This window comes from Gossypium hirsutum, chromosome D04 (genome assembly GCF_007990345.1).
Source record: "Gossypium hirsutum isolate 1008001.06 chromosome D04, Gossypium_hirsutum_v2.1, whole genome shotgun sequence".
NCBI lineage: Eukaryota > Viridiplantae > Streptophyta > Magnoliopsida > Malvales > Malvaceae > Gossypium > Gossypium hirsutum.
Genome location: NC_053440.1, coordinates 43590295 through 43614313, shown reverse-complemented (window position 1 = coordinate 43614313; position 24019 = coordinate 43590295). Strand labels below are relative to the sequence as shown.

At 32.8% G+C, this 24019-nt stretch overlaps 2 protein-coding genes across 2 annotated transcripts; one reads left to right on the top strand and one right to left on the bottom strand.

The window, feature by feature from the left end:
* The first annotated feature begins 16545 nt into the window (after nt 1–16545).
* Nucleotides 16546–19813, top strand: LOC107899269 (ankyrin repeat-containing protein At5g02620). Its single transcript, XM_016824937.2, has 4 exons — nt 16546–16809; nt 17235–17697; nt 18013–18422; nt 18769–19813. Exons 2-4 carry the CDS (start codon nt 17406–17408, stop codon nt 19645–19647), a joined length of 1581 nt encoding a protein of 526 aa, XP_016680426.2. The 5' UTR covers nt 16546–16809; nt 17235–17405; the 3' UTR covers nt 19648–19813.
* A 2408-nt stretch (nt 19814–22221) lies between these two features.
* On the bottom strand, nt 22222–23876 carry LOC107899270 (probable membrane-associated kinase regulator 3). The gene has a single exon (XM_016824938.2). The coding sequence runs from the start codon at nt 23627–23629 to the stop codon at nt 22595–22597; it is 1035 nt and encodes a 344-aa protein (XP_016680427.2). The 5' UTR covers nt 23630–23876; the 3' UTR covers nt 22222–22594.
* Nucleotides 23877–24019: the final 143 nt, after the last annotated feature.

Sequence of the window (24019 nt, the reverse complement as noted above, 5' to 3'; positions counted from 1 at the left end):
TGGTTGTGTTGGATTGGTCTCGGTTTAAAAATTGCAAGGAAGATTAGATATTTATAAAGGGGTTATATTGAGTTCATAAAAAAAAGACTTTGGGATTTTGCGAAAAAAATTTTTCTTATGGTTTCGATTTAATCCCGGTTTGGTCCCAATGTATGTTTTGGGCTTCGGAGGCCCATCCAAGGGACGTCATGACATGTTTCGATAAATGAATAGTATTTAACTTGTAATAACAAAAAATTTATTCAGTAAAATCTGGTAATGCTTCATACTCTATTTCAGCGATGAATACGGGTAGGGGTATTACATTTGTTGGTATTAGAGCTACGGTTTAGTCGGTTCTCAGACTGACATAGCAAATATGATATTAGCTATACATGCCATTTAAATTATTATTGATAGTGTGATATCTCCTGACCATTTGAAATGTGATTTTCTTATAGTAAATTTCTGCCGACCGAGCTTAACCCGAGGAAGCCGAGAGTCATGCTCCGCCTTCAGAACAAAGAAAAGTTGAAGCTACTAGTAGTAGAAGGTCTGAGACAATGGACCAAAGTGAAGAGGCTAAAATGACCTTCTATCAAATGATGAATGAATGGTTTACTCAGTATATAAAAACTAACCCTGTAGTGCAGCAAACTCAAGCTCCTCCTCCTCCTCCATCGGTTCCCGAGATTCCACAGGGTACAGGTATTGGCGAGAGCAGTCATCCTAAGCTGGACTTGATGATACACTGGATGCAGGAGTTAGGCTCAATTTTTTAAGAATTCATGCGGTAAAACAATATTAGGGTGCCTAATTATACGCTGGGTATGTTTGGGCTGACAAATCCAGAGCAAAAGGAAAAGGGGCAGGAGAGTGAAGAAGAAGAAGAAACTGAGGAGGGAAAGAAGATGATGAGATGGATTTTGAGGAGGAAAACTGAACTTTTAATTTTGGTTTTTAAATATTGTATTAAATTTGGGATGATTTTAAAAATATTTCAATTGTTAGAAGTAGGAGTAATAGTAGATTATTAGTAGGAGTAATAGTAAATTATTTGTTGTTTGTTGTTTTGTTTTAAATTTCTATGTAGGAACCCCACATAGTGGATGCACAATAATTTTGAGCTGTCAACGATTGAAGGAGGAAGCATCCACCAATAACCCATAAAACTATCATGATCAATTGGGTAACTTCGTTCCTTATCTTTTACAAGGCTCCACATTGAAGACAATGTGTTATCTAAGGTGTAGGGGTAACATAGAAAATTTATTTGAATTTTTCTTGTCATTTGTGTCCTTGAGCCTATAGAAATACAAGTGATTAGTTAGGAGCATATACATAGGTTGATTGTATTTACAATAAATTCGGCATAAGCATAGGTGATTTTAAATTTTTTATTATTAGACCATTAAATTCTATATATTTCACTGTAAATATGTATTAAACAATTGAATGTACCAAATGATATGGAGAATACAAAGAAATAAGCATGCCAATATTAATGATAAATTAGTGAATTTATGATTGTTTGGTTGACGAAATTTGTGAATATTGAGATACCTAGGGATAAATAAGACATTGTTTGGTCTACACTCAAAGTCAAAAAGATAACCCTATTTATTCATCTTTAGTACCTATTTTGAGCCAAAAAAACTCTTCTTGATGAACCCTTATACAAAACTAAGTTAAAAGCGATAATGAGGGTTAAATAAAAACATTACGGTAGTTTTTAAAAATAGAGTGATAGAAAAGATCAGTAGAGTATTGTGATTATAGGTTAGCTTAAAAGTACAAAAAGGAAAAATTCAAAAAAAAAAGGAATTTCACACGAGTAGAAAAAAATGAAGTGAAAAATGAAGACATTTGTGAGTGAGGTACAATGAAAAAAAAAGTGACAAAGTCACAACAATAGAAAAACTCATTCACTAGTGTAAAAAACTCGTGAGCTAGCCGTAGTTACTATATGATGTTGAGATTTCCTATAGAGGAGAAATAAGGAAGGTGAGAGAAGGAGAAATAAGGCGGTGAGCGAGAAAGGGTCACTAAGGGGGAGAATAGGGGACAATATGATGTGCCAAACTATTTTCGTGCTTGAAACTTTGATGCTTACTATTCTTAAAATCCATACATGTCCTAAGCCTTAAAACGTTACAAGTCAAAAAGCCCTATGTGATCTAGGTAAATGACCGCCTTCAACATGTGAATACTGCAATAAGATATGAGGCAGTATCCGCAAGTATACGGGTCAAGTTGTAATATAGGTTTTTAAAACGGAGTAGATGAGTACTCTGTGGATGGTACCCAAGGGAGACGAGTGCTAGGTCAATTCTAATCTAAACACTAAAAAGATTTAATTAGTACTTTAAATCAGTTAACTTACTAAAACATAAAAATAGTGGTTTAAGGGTTTTTATAATAATAAAATAAAACAAAATAACATGAAAGAAATAGACTTCAAGAGATAGAAAGGTAGAATAAATCAAATCTTGATTATGGGTGATTAGCTCACTTCGGTAATCTCCATCAATTGTCATTTCAGGCTCCTCGTAAATCAACTAGTCATTACCCTAGCAGGTTATTTCGATCTTCCACTAACATAACAAGTTAGCAATAACTACTTATCTTCCAACCTTACAGTCTAGACTGTCATAGGGTGAAGGTGTTCACAAATGGGTCATATCAAATTTGGGTTAATTCTCACCTTGATGACTTTCCGAGGTTGTTAGGCCTAGGGTTTGTTTCACGTTATTCTTTTCCCAAACAACTACTCCGTTGAGTAACCCTACAAAACAATTAACAGATCATACCTGCACTCGCTAATCCCCATAGAAGGATTAGTTTCTCATGGCTTTCATAGACAATATAGAATTGATTTAAAGAGAAAGCATGTTAATTAAATCGACAAGATAGAGTAAGTGAAAGAGCTTGATTGTATTGAGATTAATGCTTCCACAATTCAAATCTCTTGAAATCGACAAGAATAACTGAAATAAGTCTAAACCTAAGAATGAAATACTAAACTAAATTTTACACAGAGAATCTAGGCTAAAGGAATGATGTCCATCACATGTGCTAAAGGAGCCTATTTATAGTTTCTAAGTAGTTGTCGTCCTTAACCCTATATTAGTTGATGTTCTCGAGCTTTAAGTTTGATTGTGCAGACCAAAACACCTTTGCTTCATGTTTAACTTTTGCCACAAAGTCGATGTTGAGACACATCAGGACTTGTGTCGCGACATGGAAATTAGTATTCTCCTCTTGGGCTATCTTCAAGGGTATGTTGCGACACCCTCAATCTGTGTCACAACATCGAAGGCAATATTGAGCTTTCTCTATTCTGCTCTCTATGTTGAGACATCGAACATCCCGTGTTACAACATAGCGACCAATATTGGTTTAGTATGCCTTCTAAAGGTCTCCTGCACACTCACAAAGTGTGTTAGCTCTCCTTTAAGCCTCATTTGTCCCCTAAGGTCAATAAAAACTCAATTTGCACATTTTATTGAATGTAAATAAAAATAAGAAAACTTAACTAAAACATAATGAAAATGCTTGTATTCAAGCTTTTTAAATGCGAAAAATAGTTTAATCTGTTACACTGAATTACGGCAGATGAGTAGACTTATTCACAATTTGAAATCATACTGAATAATTACATTTTTGACCATTTGTATTCTACTAAATAATCAAATTACTTGTATAATTTATTGATGGATTACTACATTTGAGACCTTTAATGCTAGTATATATTGTAATATACTAAACTTAGATATTTGATATCAAAAGTGGCAAGTTAGCTATATATTATGCCAAGATTATGTGTCCAAAGTTAACATTTGTACCATACTTGCTTAAGGGTCGTCTTTTTACTTTTTTTTTTGTTCTTTTTGCTTAAGGACAAGAAATGACTTAAGTGTGAGGGAGTTTGATTTGTCGTAATTCAATGTAGCAGATTAAACTAGTTTTCACACTTTAGAAGATTGAACATAAGCATTTTAGTTTAGTTTAGTTCATTCAATAAAGTGTGTAATTTGAGTCGTTTATTGATCTTAGGGGCCGAATGAGACCTAATGGTGAGCTAACATACTTTGTGAGCGTATAGGAGACAATTAGAAGGCACGCTAAACCGATATTGGTCACTATGTTGCAATATAGAGCTTTAGATATCGCAACATATGAAGCAGAATAGAAGAATTCCAAGACTGTCTTCAATGTCGCAACACGGTGAAAGGATGTTGTGACTTGCCCTTAAAGACACCCTGAAATTGAGCATACTTCCCTCGATGTCGAGACATAGGACCTGGTGTGTCGCGACATCACCTTTGTATGGAAAAATAATTATGATCCAGGGGTGTTTAAGTTTGCACAATCAAATGTTAAGCATAAGGAAGGAAGTTGACCTATGGTTGAGGATGACAGTCACCCTAAAGTCTATAAATAGGCTCATTTCACACATGTTAGACATAATTTTCATAATGTATAATTTTCTCTTTCGATCTAGGCTTTAGATTTTCTCTTTTTCTAGGTTTTAAATTTTTATTTCAGTTCTTATTATTTAATTTTGTGGAGAGATCGGATTTGTGAAAGTACAGTCAAACTCTTTGAGGATTCGATGCTTAATTCTAAATGCAAATCAGGCTTCTTCTAAAAATTATTCTCTTGAATTGTTCTTTATGTTTATTCTTTCTATCAAGTTTATATTATTTATTAGATCCATGAGAAACTAATCCTCTTGTGGGGGATTAGTGAGTGGAGGTATGATTAATTAACTGTTTTGTGGTGTTTCTTAACAGATCCACTGTTCAGAAGAGGAAGAACATAAAACCCTAGGCCTGACAACCCTAAGAAGTCATTAAGATGGGAATTAACCCAGATTTGGTATGGTCTAACTGTGAACACCTTAACCCTAAACCAGTCTGGACAGTGAGGTCGAGAGATAAGTAGTTCTTACCGACTTAATACTTCAGTTGAAGATCGAAAGATCCTATTGGGGTATTAACTATATAAGTGAACAAGAAAACCCGATACGACAGTTCATTATGACTACCAAAGCAAGCTAATCACTCATGCCCAAATTTGATACATATTCAATTATTTGATTTCTTGTTTTGCATTTATTTACTTTTTCTTTTATTTCCTTTCTTATTACTTTTAGTATAGTTATCAAAAACCTTTCTTTTAATTCTTTGTACTACAATTCGATTAAAGTAATAATTAGATCTATTTATGTTTAGATTAGAATTAATTTAGTGCTCGTCTCCCTTGGGTACAACCCTTAGAGTACTTACCTACTTCGTTGTAACTATATTACAACTTGACCCGTATACTTGGGAATACCGCTTTTCATATCTTTTGTGTAGGATTTCTACTCTGGATGTTGGTACGTCTAGAAATGGTCAGTAATCAAGGCATAGCTGAAGTGTATCATACTTTTTCTTCACAAACAGAACCAGTGTGTCCCATAGCGAAACACTAGGCCAAATGAAACCCCTATCCAACAATTCCTGCAACTGAACCTTCAACTCTATAAGCTCTTTAGGTGCAATGGACACCGGTGTCGTTCCTGTTAACAATTTAATACAAAATTGTACTTCCCGATCCGGAGCCAACCCTGGCAGTTCCTTAGGAAACACATCAGAAAATCCCTTGTTGTACAAATTCCATCAACAGAAGGACCAATAGCACTTGCATCTCAAACATAAGCCAGAAACATTTTACACCCTTTATGCACCATTTTTTATACTACCATGGCAAAGTCCACATTGGATAAATAATTTCGACGTTCCCCAACCATAATAATTTCCTTTCTTGTTTCTGTCACTAAGTTACTCTCTTCGGTGCACAATCCAAATGAACTTGGTGCTTAACCAACCAGTCCATCCCCAGAATTAAACCAAACTCATTAAAAGGCAATTCTATTAAGTCGGCAGGAAAAATCACTCCTTCAATTTCTAAAGGCCATCTCTTATAAATTTTATTCACAAGCATAGATGATCCTAAAGGTCTGACTATAGTAACAGTGTTTTCAGTTTTCTCTACCCAAATCCCTAATTTTACAGCCACATCACAAGCAATATAAGAATGAGTAGATCCTATATCACTCAATGAAAAATAAGACACTGAATAGATAGTAAATGCACCTACCCAACCACATCTTTATCCTCTCAGCGTCTAGCTACATATACCAAGGTAGGTTACCTAGCTTCAGCCCTATTCAGACCCTGAACTAGTGCTCCCTGTCCTTGATTACCATTCTCATTTCTATTATGATTACAACCCCTCTAAGCACTCTGATTACGCCTCTAATTTTGACCTTTAGCAGGGCCCTGATTCTTAGCTGAAGCTTATACTTGATCATATCGACGAGGAAAATCTTTAATCTTATACTCTATCGAGCCACAAACCAAAGAAGCACCCATTCTTCTCCAAAATTTGCCTAGATGACGCCTTTGACAATACTGACATACCCGATTTTGCCTTTCTCTAGGGCCCACTACCTCCCTATTCTGTGGTGGCCTAGCCTCCTTGGCTCACTTAACAAGATGTATGTTTGGCTCAACAGAGCCTATCTCTCTTTTGGGTTGATCCCTCTGTTTCCCCTTTTTCTCGCACTCCATGCACTTGATCTCCTTAATAATTTTGGTCTTCTCAACCAAAGCCTCAAACACACACTCCTAGTGCGGAGCTACCTAAACCTTAAGCTCATACCTTAGACCTTCCTAAAAATAAAAACTCTTCTCCCGTCCAAACGCCACCATACTAGGTACATAGCAACTTAACCTCAGAAATTTTGTCACATACTCAGAAACAGTCCTATCACTTTGTTTCAGCTCAATAAATTCCAATCGTCGAGCCTCCACATAATGAAGACCCACAAACTTACCCTGGAAGGCCTCTTGAAAGTAAGCCCAATCAATACGCTCTAGCAGCGTGCCCCTAACCACTGATTGCAACCACCTATAAGCGTCATCCCTCAACAAGGATACAACACCCTTAAGTTTCTACTTAGGAATGCAGTCCAAACCATCCAAAATATGTTCAATGGTCTTCTTTCAGTACTTAGCCACTATAGGAGTAGCTCCAGCAATACCTCTGAATAATTTTGCCCCAATAGAGCGGAGCCTCTCAGCAATCATCCCACGACTAACACCACCCATTGGAGCCCCAACAACCCAATTTAAAACCCTTAACAAAGCTTGTGTTAAGGATCATCCTAATCGTAATTATCCCAATTATCCATATTCCCACCCTCAGTAGTGGGTTCACTAATAGTCTCATTCTGTTCATTATTATGTGTTGTTCTTGAGACACAACCAGCTAATACAGAGCCCTCAGAGGTTTCCCTTATGGCCCCTCCTACCACGAGTTATCATTCCATGAGTGTTTTCATTTCGGTATTTTATGCATCTATAATAAGTAAGAATATTTTTAATACTTTGTTAAATCTTTTAGCGCACTCTCAATCAAAAATTCTTTTATTAAAATTTTTATGCAGTAGTCTCTACTATCATACTAAAGTTTCATTACTGTTTCTATAGGCATGGCGTCGGACTTTTAGACTTCGTCATTTTCTTCAAAATACTTTTCAAAATATTTTGGTTTGTTTTTCCCAAAAATGCCCTTTTTCATTTATGCATGCATGCAGACTCATTTTGAAAAGATTAAAAATTTAATCCGAAGTTTTGAACCGAGGCTTTGATACCAATAAATGTAACCTCCAAAACCCAGCCTAGTCGTTATGGTCGGATTATGAAAGTCACATAGGACACCTAAACTACAATTCTACCCTATCGATGGTTGAAAGCCTTAAATGCACTATCTTTTTTAATAAAATTACGGTTACCTTTATTATTTTGAGAAAAAAACGTTAATTATTAAAATCATATCTTTATTAAGTCAGGTTCATATCACTGTCATGGTTTTCAGAAAAACTCTTTACACATCGTTGCTTTTGAAAAATAACTTTGATTATTTTAATTACAGCGGAAAACCCGATTAAAAAATCAATTATTAATTAAGCCAAGAAACATTCTTAATCTAATTTTAGTATGTAATAATAAATCATTCTCATGTGTGAAGCTATGCATGCATGAAAAATCCCCAAAACATAAACAATCCCAAACCACAGTTCAAATCGCATGCCAAGTCCGGTCCTAATTTTGTTCATTACTTGAGTAGTTTGACGTAATGGGGTGAGCTAACTAACTCAGTGTGAGTCTAAACAACAAGGCATTTTGAATACGTTTAAGCATTCATATGTAGAACCATAAATCACAATCAAACAACATCAATAAAAATGTAATGAGTCATGATCATATTATAATGAAAATTGAATTTCCTACCCCAACCATTTGCTACACACCACAAGTTCTCTAAAACTCGTTTGCCAAACTCCAGTGAATATGAGCAAAGCTGGATGTGGTAAAGCCATCAAATGAATATAATTGTAGAAAATCTTCCATATAACGAATAAATGCGATAACATTGCCAAATCTCCTCAAATCTCCAATGTAGTGCACTCACTACGAATAAATACAAACTTAATATGCTGTCGAATCTCCACAGAACTGCTCCGTCCACCACAATAATAACCCACCCCAATGCATATGCAATATGTCATACAATCTCATACATACTCATAATTCAATACTTTCATAATTTATTGGCATGTTCAACATGCTCTCGAATTATCAAATACTTCCAGTGAGTAGGATCATGGATCCCACTTTCGATTTACCATTAAGGTGATATCATTCAACAAATCACAATTTCATGTATTCTTACAAGACTTTTTATGTACATGTATAGCAATCTTTCAACATTTCATAAAAAATTACCCGTACGAATATATCATACATAAGCTTTATTTTCATTCAGAATCATTCTATCCATACAACCAATCATACATAAATGCAATCATTCAATCAAACTAGCAACTTTGCTAACATGCCAAATAGTTAGGGTTCAAAATGTACCTGGTTCGGCCACTTGCAATTTTAATTACTTATCCATTTAACCAAGCCCGATCAACAAGATAAATCATCAATTATATCATTAAAATCATTATTAACATTCAAGTTTTTGACTTAGGATCCACATTATTTTACACTTTTCCGCAACACACTTGTAAATCTTGCGGTTTCTCTAATAAGCTTTAAAATTAACCTAAATTAAAAATCAGTATTAAACTCAATCAATATGCCTCTTAAATAGCCCCCAAACACCCACTTATGGGTTCAATCCAACCATTACAATTATAACTAATTTTTAGATCCGAACTAGTTAGGTTTCTTACACTGATTAGATGTGAACCGTACGTGCGAATGTCTTTCGGCTTCACTGTTGATTCAAGGCGTATAAGTCGGAACCTAACACATTTAAATACTGAAAAATAAGTAACTAATACATGTCTAAAATCTTTAATTTGATCAATTAAAAATTACCCAAACATCTAAACTGAAACTACACTCTAGTCCATAATCAACCATACTTATACTTCCTGAATTGTCAAATCTGAGTCACCGATTGATCAAGATTGATTTTTTTCCTAATTATACATGATTAAAGGCTTATTAGGAAGGGTTCAAGAACCCAAGACGTTTTTGGGAATAAATGGAAGAAAATAAAGAAACAACAACCCTATTTCTTGAGCCCTTAGACGGGTGCACCACCACCAGGCAGCTAAATTGGGGCTGATTAAAAGCACATTTTAGAACACTTGGAAGGCTGGAAAAATACCTTATAAAAATTTAAAAATCACTCAAATTCTAGGTCTGGAAGTTTGGGTTTTTAACTCACAAGATTCATCAAGAAATTGAAAGAAAACAAAAACTTACACAAGCTAGGTGAAAGGGGCAGCAATGGCTCTTCTTGAAAATAATGAGAATCGTTCTTGGAGATCCAAAATTTTAGATTTGGGGATGGAAAATTAAGGGGAAAATGGCAGCAAGATTGAGGAGAAGATGGTGCAAGATCTTGTGGAAAAATAAAAGAAAAAGAAATAGTGGTGCAACGGTTTGGGCGACGGCAACAAGGGAAAAAGAAAGAAAATTGAAAAGAGAGGAGGAGAGGTGAGGAGAATGGAGGGATGGCTCGGGTAAAAAAAATATTATTAAAGGCTGATCAAATTTGGTAAAAATACTATTTATACCTAGGTCTAATAGGGCATGGACGATACACACATTACAAAAATAAGGGATTTTGTAAAATTTAATTATTTTGCAAGGGAAAAGATTCAAACTTAAGACCTTAATTTAATTCCATGCTTTTCCATTTATCAATTAACCACTAAGCTATTTTCTTATTTTTGAAATAATTTTGCACTCTCATTAATCTAAAATTCAGGATGTTACAGTCAAAGATGTCAATATACAACCTTTTGACTAGAGCAATATCTCATTCAACAATACCTTCAAACAGCCAGTGAGACATTGAATGTTGGCAGCAGGTTCTAAAACACGTTGGAACAAAATATGGAACAGTAAAGGCTTTCAGCATATATAAAAGTATGGGTTTGGAAAAACTTTTAAATTGACGAAAATACACTTTATTTTCAATCATATTATTAGATTAACATTTAAAAGTAATTATAATATTTAATTTAAAATTATTAGTTATAAATTGTGAATAAAATAGAAGTTGTGATAATTACACATTTTAAAATAATTATAATTTAATTTACAATTATTAGTTAAAAAATAGTTGTGCTAATTTTAAAATAGAATTGTTACTTGAATAGATCTCTAAGCATAAAATATAGGAAAAAGTTGTGCTAATTATAATTATAATTTCAATTTCAATTATTACTTAAAAAATTTTGACGAAAAAAAAGTTGTGTTAATTTCATTGATATAAAATAAAGTTACTACTTGAATAGAATTATAAGCATCTTAAATATCACTTAATTAATATTGGAGTTGATTATGTTTATTAGTTATTTTTTTGAAGAATATTACTTTGCAGTGATTACATAAAATAAAAATACATTGTATGTTGAATATGTTAAAAATAATTTAATTAATTATTATTTGAAAATTCTTGTTGGTACATGGTATCAATGAGAGAGGTGAGGATAGTGGTGCAAGGAGGGTCGACTCACCCATTCTAGAGCCAAAAGCTACAAAGGTAGAGGGACTCATGCAGAACTGGTTGAGGGTTTAGTGTATTAGGGTCGAGAGTTGAGAGGAATCCCCTACAGTATTGATTCCTTTGGGTATCTATAAGAAAGTGATAGTCCCTACCCAATTATGCCACTCAATGTGCCCTGGGTGACCCAATGGAGGGTCCAATCGGGTCCATATTGAGGTAGGGGTATAATAATTTTCTATTATGATATTTGAAATATAAATTAATGTATTTTAAGTATATCCAATAATTCAAATAAGAAATATTATTTTTGGCTAATTATTGCAAATAAAACATAATATTTAAAAAATTAATTAAATATTAAATGCATAAAATCACATGTAATGATTAATTGCATATGACATTAGAAGCTAGTTATGAAAAATATGTTAGCAGTAACTACAAATGAGAAAGAAAAGATGAAGGAAAAACTATAAATTCTATCAACAAAGATATTCATGTATAGGGACGAAGTCAAAAATTTATCTTTGCGGGTGAAAATTAAATTATAAAATTTTAAAGAAGTCAAAGTACAATTTTATCTTTGTATATGCTTATTATTTTAGAATTTTAAAAAAATTAAACTAAAATTTTCATCTTTGGGGGACTAAAGTTTATTTTATCATTAAATTAAATTATAATCTTAAAAACATAAAGTGGCTAAAATGATAATTTTCCATTTTGAGGGGCCAAGCCCCTTCCTACATTTGGCGCCATCCCTATCCATATAATTTTATAAGTTCCAAACAAATTTTAGACAGAAATTTCTAGACGTATAACAACTCCCTCTAAATAATTGATAACATGATCCCTAAAAATAATAAAGGTTTAAATATGTCAAAGGTTCATGTACTCTTTTAAAATTTAAAATTTAGTCCTTATACTTTTTTTATTTGAAAATCTTAGTCCCTTCATCTAATTTTGCTATTAAAGTTAACAATATCAAAGGTAAAATAAATTTTTTATCCCTTAACATTTACATTGTCAATTTGGTCTCTACCCTTTGAAAGTACTTCAAATTTTTTAAAACTGTTAAAAAATATTTTTTTTATAATATAAATAAAAAAAACATAAAAACTCAAAAAATTACTTTTTTACAAAATAAAAAATAATGAAAAAAATAAAATAGTATTTACAATTCAAAAAATAAAAATGATTTTAAAAATATAAAAAATTCCAAAATTTAATGTTATTTAAACTGGATCGAACCGACTAGTCAGATTGGGAACTAGTTAGGTATCGGTCTAGAGACAGGTAAAAAATGGTTGACCTGCAAACCAGTACAGACCGATTGAACCGAGCTAAAAAAATCCATTGAATCAATTTTGAACTAATCTAACCAATTGGTTGTAACAGCCCCCTACCCGATCCGTTCGTTGAGTCCAGGCACCATAATGTTACATTTATTGTCGAAGTAACTTTAGAGAAATATAGTTCAAATACTCTTTCTAGTTAAGTTAATAGAATAATCTACAGTAAATATAAGGTTTTCGTTTTCATTCCAAGTTTTAATCGAGCTTTCGTTAGCTCCTTCAACAGCTTATAGACCATTTAAAACTTATTTGCAAACTTTTTAAACTTCAGGGACAAATAACAATTTGTCTCAAATATTTTATAAAGTAAAAAACTAGTTCAAGAGGAGTCAAGTATTGATACCAATTGTATGGTTTTGGTACCTTGACTTAGGTATTGATACCCCTACCTAGTATTGATACCAGTTTAAGTTTCGATGTTCAGCATTTAATCATAAGTATTGATACCCTACTTGAAGTATCGATACCTTCGTCAAAGTATCGATACTATGTCCCTAGTATCAATACCAAAATATGGTTTGATGTTCTGAATTTTTAAAAAAATCATTTTAGGACAATTTGCATCTTACACTCTAACTTCTCATGATTATTACAATTAACCAAATATATATTAATTTTTTATCAAAAGTCATTACTCGTTAACCTATTTCTAAAACATATGATATTGTCTTAAAGAATCTCATTTACATGTTGTTTATATCAAAGTTCATAAAATTATCACAATAACTGAAGTTTTATAAATAAGTCCATTAGAGGATTCACACTTTAAAAAATAGTTTACTGTTTCTATGTATCATCACTATTGACAACCTTTACCAATCAATATATCAATTAGGACTCTCTTAATTTATTTTATAGCAATCACTCACTTAGTATTTCAATAATTCATTTGAGCTTCTTTTATGTATTAATAAATCTGTCCTTTGCAACAATTTCCTAATGTAATAACTCTTCTATTATTTTCCACCTCCTCCTCTCCATTCCACATCCTATATGTGCATGTACTTATATAAAAATATTTGACCTTTAGTATGGTATGCTTAAATGTAACATTTTACACATTTAACAAAATTGTCGTCTTGGATAACAATTACTAAATTATTTATATCTTGACCTACAGAATTCGAAATTAAGTTCCACTTAAAAAAAAAACTAGACTCGATGAAAGTTTTACCATAAAAATTTCATAATTTATACATAAGCCAACAAATATATATTTTTTTCAAATCTTCTCATTTTCTGCTATTAGGCAGCTTTGACCATTTTCACTAAAAATTAATTATCTTTAAGAAAAAGAATCATATTATATTTACATTTGTTTCAATTGAAAATAGACTCATCAAGTTTTTAGGCATATAAATTTCATTACCTTTTTTTTTTTACAATTTATAATGATTTTTCAAAGCCAGAATAGGAGAACCAGAAATTATTCTGACATTGCCTCACAAAAATCATTATATCTCACAATATACAATTTCATTACTTGTGTCATTTCTTCTATGAAAAGCTAGACTCATTAAGCTTTAATTTTGTACTTGATTCAACCTCTATCTCAATTTTTACAATTTTTGGTGAATTTTCAAAGTCGAGTCACTGTTGCTGTCCAAAGACTATTTTAGTTGAAACATTTCCTTTCACATGGTTCTTTTGCACTTTCATCTAATTGCATATATTTATTATACTTTTGATTATTATTCAATTTAATCCCTAAAACTCACATATAATTAATATATAGTTTTATCATAACTTCTCTTATTTCAATTATAAATTTCACAACTTTACAATTTAGTCCTTAGCATCATGAAAATTCATCATTTAATATAATTTCACTTTAATATCACTTTGTAATTTATCCTCTAACACCTAACACATCATTTAAAGTCTTTATCATAATACTTTATTTAAATCATAAACTTTTGTACACTTTACAATTTTGTCTTCATTTTCACAAATGCAAGTTAACTTGGAAATTTCATCACACCATCACTTTTGATGTAATCACTATATCATCACACTTCATTTATATTCTCTTTTCAACATTCTATTCCACATATCTTATTTTGTTTACTTTACAACTTAGTCCTTTTTCTACTATTTCAATGTACTAATATAAATTCATTCATAATATTTGCACATTCATAATTAATTCAACTATTTAACATTTTCTACACTTAGACTAAAATTAAATAAAGTAAAACCCTTAAAGTACATACCTTACCTCTTTAATCTCTTCACTTTCTCCTCAACTTTCTTCATCTGCAACTCCAATTTCTTGCTTTCAAGATGGTATAACTCTCTAGAACCTCTACTTCACTTCTCCTTTTGGATGGCTATAGAAATTATCAAAGAATTTGTATGAAAAAGTGAGATTTCATGATAAGGACCAAATTGTAAGAAAAAGAGAACTCCTCCCCTATTTACAATGGTGTCACGTTGAGTGCATGGAAAGTGTGGAGAATTTTCTTCACACTTCCACGCAAATATATCTTTAATATTTTAATTAAAATATGAAAATAACTTATAACAATAATAAAATATTCAACCAATCATAATTTTACACTTTTCTTCCTTAATTATTTATCATATAATTATCTAATTTGGGTAATGACCATTTTACCTCTCATGTTTCTTCAAAATTGCACTCTTGAGTCACTACTCATTTTTGATAAAATTACGATTTAGTCCTTCATATTTTTCCACTTATTCATTTTAGTCTCTACACACCAATTTCATGTCATAAGAAATTGGGTTATTTTTCACTTTTGGTCTTTCAAATTTTCTCATATTTATATTTCAATCCTTCAATTTTTGAATAATTGTATTTGAACCTCAAAAATTTTGACACCTTTATAATTTAATCCTTACTTTAATTTAGTATCCCACAACAAACTTCTCAATTCAATTTTCTTTAATACTCCTCAATCTTCTCTTTTATCATCTTTATATAATTTTCTCATTTTACCGGAAAATCAATTATACACTATTCAGTTTATTATTGCTTTATAATATATCAATTTTAAGGGTGTTATATTAGTTTCCAGAACGATTGGTCTAATCGGTTCAAAGAAAATAAATTATTACAAATAAAAAATATAAAAATCAATTCAATTGCTAATTCAACTAGTTTTTTAGCCTTATTCAACTACTCTGTACCGTTTTGGCCTGGCTCAACCAGTTTGTACCATTTTGTCTATTCATTGAATCGATACCCTAGCTAGTTCTTGATCCAATTGGCCCGATCCGATTTAGATAACTTTGGGTTTTGGAATTTTTTATATTTTAAAATTTTAAAAAAAATCATTTTTTTATTTTTTTAATTTTAAAGAATTTTTATTTTTAATTTTATATATTTTAAAAATTATAATTTTTAAATTTTTATGTTTTTTGTTTAAATAGGAAGAATTAATTTTTATTTTTATTTCAAAAAATAATTCTTTTAATGGCTATGGACGAAAATGACAAAACATGTAAATGTTGAAGGCTAAAAAATTTAAAAATTTTAAATAATTGATAGACCCGCGAACTGGTAAGGACAGATTGAAATGGGTTAAAAAATAAGTTGAGTTGGAAAGTGAACAAATTTTTATAAATTTTTAATATTTTTATTTGATTTTTAGTAATTTAGTTGCTTTGAATCAATCAGACCGGTTGTCAGAAATCAGTTGATCAAACCAATTCAAAATTGGTTCAACCAGTCCGTAAGTCAACCGATTTTTTACCTCTCATCATACTGATACCCCAACTGGTCCCGATTCGAATGATTAGTTTGATCTAGTATAGATAACATTGAATTTTATCATTTTTGTTTATATATTTAAAATATTTTTATTTTTACAGAGTTTTATTTTTTCATAAATTTTTTTATTTTTTAAAGAATATTTTTTTTAATTTTTATGTTTTTATTTAAAATATAAAAAAATAATTTTATTTAAACCAAGAATAAATGAAAGTTTAAAACATCAATATGGGTATGCTAAAACTGGCGCGTTAGTTAAGTGATTAGTGGCCGCCACGCGTTAGTTAAATGATTAGAGGTGGCCCATTTGACTGCTTATGTGGAATTAAACGATTGGGCAACTCCATATTACGTACAACGTTGGACTCGAAAGTCGACTCCACCCAACTTTGGGAAAATCCAAGGCCAACGCTTCAAAGTTTTCTTTTTTCAACCACTTGCTTATAACCTTTTTCTACTACCCTTTCGTCCATGCTCCATGCCTAACCCCTCTTATGTCCTTTTTTGCTTCTATTTTCCCCTATTTTCTCCCTATCTTTTTTTGTTCTTAATTGTACCCCTCAAAGGTTTTTTTTTCCCTTAATGAATTGTTTCTATAACAGAGAAGAGGGAAGCTTTGGTTTTTACAAGCCAGGAAGGAACCATCAACCATTGGTAAGTAAAAGAGGGAAAATTAAGAACCATTTATTTATTTATTTTTTACTTGGGATTCTTTGACTTTGTAGTTGGGGTAAATTTAACTACCAGTCATTATTGTTGTCTTTGATTCATTGAATGTAGATAAAGATTCAAAAGTGAAGCAAAGTTTCAAAACTTACAGTGTTTATCACTTTTTTTTTGTTTGTTTTTTTATTTTTATGATTGCTGGTAATAATAATAGATATGAACTATGGATATTATAATCATGAGTGAGGAGACAAGTGGGTTTTATTTTTTTTTTAGATTAAAATATGTGTACTGAATTTGGGTTGCAAGAGAAATGTTATGAATATGATATCTAGAGAAAATCAGGTTTGCCATGTGCATACATATCTCTTTGGTTTTTCTGAATCATATCTTTTTTTTTATATCGATTTCAGGGATTCTTCATGTTTTGATCTGTATGTGTGGTAAATAATTGAAGTTTTTGGATTCAAAAGAAATCAGAACCATCAAAGAAAAGGAGGGAGGGGGATCTTGTTCTTTTGTAAGTTTGCATTAAAGGAGGCAAAGAAACTATGGGGAAATAGCTAAGCTTTCAGAAAAAGAAGATGACAAAGCAACTAACAAGTAAAAAGGACGCTACACCGCTGCACTCGGCTGTTAGAGCAGGGGATTTTGAATTGGTTTTGGAAATTATTAATGGTCTTGAGGATGGAGAGTTGAAGGACTTGTTGTCGAAGCGGAATCAATCCGGTGAGACTGCCTTATACGTTGCTGCAGAGTGTGGTCATGCTGATTTGGTGAAGGAAATAGTGAAGCACTGTGATATTGTTTCGGCTGGTCTTAAAGCAAGGAATGGCTATGATGCTTTTCATATTGCTGCTAAGCAAGGGGACTTGGGTGAGTTTCTTAGTTTGCTTTCACTCCATGATCATGTTGGATATGAAATTAAGAATGATTATGAAAGTTCAACCCTGAAATTCCTTTGGCTAGAAATATTTGCTTTTAGGGTTTAAGGACTTGCAAGATTGGTTGTGAACTAGTGAACTATGTAGCTTTGTTGAAGCCTTTTGATTTGTTTGAAGTTGTCTTTCTTTTATCCCAAAATTTTTAGCCAAACTACCTTAAATTCCTCATAGATTTCTTTTTTTGTTTAACAGATTATCCTTGGGGATAAATTTCTTTTTTCTAAGTCTCTTTTGTTTGCTGTCTCAGAGGTATTGAAGATTCTCATGGAGGCCAATCTTGAGCTTTCAATGACTTTTGATTCTTATAACACCACAGCATTGCAAACTGCTGCATCACAAGGCCACACTGAAGTGGTGAAGTTTCTGTTGGAAAAAGGCAGCAATGTGGCTGCAATAGCAAGGAACAATGGAAAAACTGCCTTACATTCAGCAGCTAGGAATGGACATCTAGAGATAGTAAAGTCCCTATTGTCTAAAGAACCTGGAATTGCAACAAGGATTGATAAGAAGGGCCAGACAGCTTTGCATATGGCTGTTAAAGGACATAATGTTGAAGTGGTGGATGTCCTACTAAAGTCAGATCCTTCTTTGATAAATATGGTTGATGCCAAGGGCAACACTGCTTTGCATATAGGATCTCAAAAGGGTCGTCTTCAGGTAGTTGGGATTGAACTTTTAGTATCTGTTATGTACTTTAAAATTTTTTTCATTGCCAACTTAACTTATTTGAGGATGAATTTATAATGGCTTTGCATGTTCTGTCAGATATTACGAATCATCTTTACTCACAGTGTATGCAAAGTAGTATAAGTTTTTGCTTTCAGCTTTAGAATAAACTCCAATTTTAGTCACTGATATAATAGGTTCCAAGTATTTCTTTACAAAAAAAATTCACTCTCAGTTATTAGGAATAATTAATCAAAGTTGCTAATAGAAATTTTAATCCATCTCCTTAGGGTTGGCTAAGTCTGTGAGCTTGTCTAATCTCTATTCAATCTTTCAGATAGTTGAAAAGCTGCTAAATGACAGTGGACTTAACAAACTAGTCATCAACAAGTCTCGGGAAACAGCTCTTGACGCTGCAGAGAAGAATAAATTATCTGATATTGCATGTATTTTAAAAGAGCATGGAGTCCAATCTGCCAAATCCATCAAGCCACATCCTGCAAATTCAGCACGAGAACTAAAACAAACTGTAAGTGATATAAAGAATGGAGTTCATTACCAGCTGGAGCATACACGTAGAACAGGAAAACGCGTGCAAGGTATAGCTAAGCGGCTCAACAACATGCATGTTGAAAGTCTCAACAATGCTATCAACTCCAGCACAGTGGTGGCTATTCTCATTGCCTCTGTTGCATTCGCTGCCATTTTCAATGTCCCAGGTCAATATGTTGACAGTCCTAGCGATATTTCACCAGGGGTCTCTCCAGGACAAGCGAGAATCGCTGCAAAACTACCATTTATGATTTTTGTTGTCTTTGACTCCATAGCCCTCTTCATATCATTGGCTGTTGTAGTAGTACAAACGTCTGTTGTAGTTATACAGAGAAAGGCAAAGAAGCAGATGATGGCAGTTATTAATAAGCTCATGTGGTTGGCTTGTGTGCTGATTTCAGTTGCTTTTCTTGCCCTTTCATATGTTGTAGTTGGAAAAGACGAGAGGTGGTTAGCTAATCTTATTACCGGTATAGGGACTGTTATCATGGTATCGACATTGGGGACATTGTGTTATTGGGTGATTGTGAACCGTATTGAGGCTTCCAAAATTCGGAGCATCCGTAGGTCTTCAATGACTAGCGGATCTCGGTCATTACCCACACCATATACGTCTGACACAGAGATTCTAAACAATGAGCACAAGAAACTCTATGCGGTTTGAGCTTTTAATGCACTAGAAACATTTTATCTCATGCTTACAGATTTGACCAACTGTAGTAGAACGTTAGCAAATTGCAAGGTTGAGCTTAAACATATTGCAAGAACAGCTGCGAATCTGTAGACGTACATTTATTTTTTGTAGTTCAATGGATCAAGAAATTAGTCAATGATTTGGCTTGATTGCCTAGATTATCTGTCAACATTTTTACATTCAAATTTCTTTCTTTTTCCCTTTTTTTCCCTTGAAAGTAAATAAGTAATTGAAAAATCTAACTATATCACTTTTACTGTGCTTTTCCCATGTCACATGCACAAGATTCTCAGTGTCATACAGTTCCTTTTCCTCTTCTTACAAGACAACAAATGAAGAGTACCAGTGAGAATTGCAATAATTCTCCCACATACTTTCCTTCTTGATTGATATCATGCAATGCTTGACATAGATAGGCTATGCCTTTTTAAATTTGACCAGATTCATTGCAAATAAAATTATTTATGCCTTCCAGCTCTGCCTTATTGCTAGTCTACACTGCCACCTTTATATGTTTAGGTCTTCCTTGTCTAATACTTCAATTTTCACCCCGCTAACGTTATGATGACCAACCAATACTATTATCACTTTGGTGTGACAGGTTCTTTCCATGTATTTAGATGATCTTATCATATACGCATGTCCAAATATATCTCAGAAAAATATTTTCGTAAAAATGAAGTCTAGATAACATATACGGCATTTAATTGCTGTCATTTGGTTGGAACGTGCTATTATAGTCTTCTCTTTGTTTTTCTTTTAAAGAAAGAAGCAGAAAGTTTTACAAAAAAGAAAAGGGAGTAACTAGAAATGCAATCTGAAAACTGCTAATTAAAGAATCTATGATACCATGTTGTAAAAACAGATAGCATTCCTTAGATGGTATTTTTTCTTCCTTCAGTGCTTCTTCATATAACTTGTAATTTCTAGGTTGGTGCAGTTAGTTCCGAGGGCCAATCATTAAAGATGAAAGCTGTAAACTTGTATACCCTGGTAATGTTGAATACTACCATGTCTTCATTCAAGTGAGGGGCACGAATCTGACAAATGATGGTGATAGACCCTATCTGCTACTAAGACATTTGCTTTCTAGAACATCATTTCATGTCTCTAACATTTAGATTCTAAAGCTATCAGCATTGGTACAAAGTCCAAGAGTTTCATAGGTTGTCAACATATATTTTGCTGTGTTATGCTTGTATTTTTGGGTGAACTTCCTTTTGTCCTCAATCAATGCTAAATTCAATGAACCTTTTCTTGTTATTATTGTTCTTTCCTTCTTTTCTTGTCGATAATCAGGACAGTACGACGCTTTATTATACAGTTATTGTCTTCGGATTTTCCAAGTAATAAAGCTGAGTCATATAACTATAGTTTACTTCATACATATTTAAGTTTGAGCCTTTGACATAATGATAATATCAATGTGTGATTTGAAATGAGTTGAGGGAAGAGTTAGATTACTGTAGCTGAAGTTGCATTGTTTCTCCCTCATAACAAAGTGTAAGTTGATGACGAGTTGTTTTACAATTGTGTTCAGGAAATAATATCGATGCCTTGAATCTATCCTGACATTTATTCACATGCTTTTCACTTGGTAACATGGTCCCAGCTGCATCCTTTTGTTTTTTTGGTAAACTGAAATCTACATCTCTAGAGGCCTATTAGGACATGCAATTGCTTTTTTTTTCTTGATTGCTTAGGTAATTAGTTCATGAATAATCAGATGTATAGTCTTCTTTGTTTAATGAAGTAAAAGGATGAACCAATGGAGGCCATGGAATGCAGGTAAGCTATCCGTCTATGATTTGATATTTCGAAGGAACGAAGTGAATTTTTTTTTAATCATATGTTACATGTTTTTAAAGGGTATAGTTTTCCATTTGGGGTTTCAAAGGGATTTTTTGACTAGAATAAAAATGCCACATTGTCAATGAATGATTTTAACTTTTTGAGTTGAGAGGTAAAAGTAGTATAGAGGCTTGTGAAAGAAATTTCTCTTTTACTAAAAGGAAAAGATAAGATGAAAAGATGGCGGTCTGAAAGGCATAGTAAAGTCTGAAAAGTTAAAAGGCTGAAATAGTAAAATACAGAATCAGGGAAAAGCTTCATGTAAAAAGAAAAACAAATCATATATAATACAATTAGCTTTTAAGGAAATTGTTATTGTTGTGATATTGATGAATATTTAGTGATGGGACGATGATACCAGATTCCATGAATCCTCTAAATACACATATATATATTAAAAATGTAATTTAATCATGTCAGACAGTCACTCGCTTCCAATTTAGGTTGATTTTTTTTCTGCACTTAGAAGGGGGTTTTGTGGATGTTTTATTCAACATTTAAACTTAGCAACAACACATTAAAAACATCGTTAAGTGGTAAGGATCATTGTCAAATGTGAAAAGATACTGGAGAATGTCTTGTAAAAGATTCGTTGTAAAAGAGAATGTCTTGTCCCAGTCCAAGGAGAAAAGAAATTCTTTTATATATAAATATATATATATAGAAGCAAAAACCAAGCAAACAGATACTGGATTCAAGCAATTCCAATCATGCAATAACTTGAGCAAGTACAACATGCAATTTGGTTGGTGGGGTTAGACCATTTGATTTTGAAAGATAAGCTTCCATGGAAGAATCCTAACCATTTTTTGCTTTATTATTGATGATGATGGATTTTCAACATATTATTCCATGGAAACGTATTACAGCAACATTAAAAACCAAAAAATTAAAAAAGGGTCTTGTCTAACAGTGCTGGAAAAATCATGCAAAGTATCTAAAATATCAAATGGCACTCACTTTGAAGAATGTAGCAGGAACTGGGTACCCATCTTAATCAACTTCGGTTTATTTTTTTCTTCTTGTTATGGTGGATTTCCAGTCTTTGTAAAGTATTTTTTGACATTCAAATGCTGCAAAGTTCTGGTCTTTCTTGGTCCCCACAAACAGAAATCTTTGAAGCAGAAAGTGAACAGACCCCAAGTTTCTGAGACTGCTTACAATGAGCAATTGCCCCTTCAATTGAATTCTCAATCTCTGAATTGGCACTGTTGCTCCTTTTCAGCAACTGTAAATCGCAGAATCCACTTGAACTTAAAGAAAAAGATGTTGAAGAAGAAGAAGAACCAGATGAAGATGTTGATGATGAAGATGAAGTCTTTATTGCAGAATGCTTTTGAATTACCCCTGAAAATGACCTCCTATGGATATCTGTAACGTCCTCACCCAACTCCCTATCAATAGTCTTCATGAATATTTTGTATCTACCTTTATCAACCTTTCCAAATGGGTTCTTCTTTCCCATTTTCATGTACTTGTTTGCACATTCTTTGGTCTTTGAAACATCTGCTTTGGCACAAGATTCATCTGAACAAGCAGATTTACTGAACAATGACTTAAGATACTCCCTGGATGCCTTGAGCTTTTGGGTTATAGAGGATTGCTTCATCTGTTTAAGCTTTTTAGACCAAGACTTGTTCGAATTATTGCCTGTGAAGCCATTCATTTCAGTTGACCATTCAAAGAAATAGTCATCGGGGTTTAGTTCACTACTCACCCTACAGGATTCCAATAGACTACTTCCATTTAATGAAGCAATTGTAGAGCCTATGAAATGAAGTTGACCATTTTCTTCAAAGGGTGCTTCAGTCTTGCTTTCCGATGAAGAGCTGTTGGAGCTTTGCAGTAGCTTCTGAACCATTTGCAACCGAGGAGGAAGATGAAGAGGAAGGAGCTTTCCCTTGTAGAAAAGCTCATCTGCAGGTGAAGTTGTTGAGGTAATGTCTCCATTGCAGTCAACTGAACACATTTGGAACTCAAACTCTCTGCTTTGTGGGGGAGAGTTTATAGAGTAACACAAGAACCTGGAGGGTGAACTTACCTCCATATCTATGTACTCTTCATCTGCATCATGGTTGAATGTAGCTTGGCTTGTGGCCATGTTTTTTAATTTTTTCTGTTGAAGATGTTTAGCTTATTGGAATGGTGAGCTTGGTGAGGAAAGAGAGGACCAAGGAGCATCCTTTAAAGTAAGGATGGAGCCAAGTTAAAACAAATAAAATCACAAGGATTTGTCAGGTCTTTTCCATTTTTCCCCCCACACTTTTTCTCCCTTGTATACTAGTATCTTGAATGGTTCCAAACAAATAAAATGGCTGAAAAAACAATCTTTTTCAATTTATCCCTTCCAATTCTGCATCAAAAATTTTTTATGTGGCTCACATACGGTATAGCCTTACATTATTACTTGAGTGTTATTATATATATATGTATTTATATGTATATTACTATATCATCATTTACCTCATGCCCTTCTCAAAAGGTGAACTAT

Excerpts from the sequence above, each read along its gene's own strand:
- LOC107899269 (XM_016824937.2), top strand. The coding sequence starts at position 17,406 with ATGACAAAGCAACTAACAAGTAAAAAGGACGCTACACCGCTGCACTCG. Across the intron at positions 17,698-18,012 it reads TGCTAAGCAAGGGGACTTGG|AGGTATTGAAGATTCTCATG; the intron begins GTGAGTTTCTTA and ends TTGCTGTCTCAG. Across the intron at positions 18,423-18,768 it reads CTCAAAAGGGTCGTCTTCAG|ATAGTTGAAAAGCTGCTAAA; the intron begins GTAGTTGGGATT and ends TCAATCTTTCAG.
- LOC107899270 (XM_016824938.2), bottom strand. The coding sequence starts at position 23,629 with ATGGCCACAAGCCAAGCTACATTCAACCATGATGCAGATGAAGAGTAC.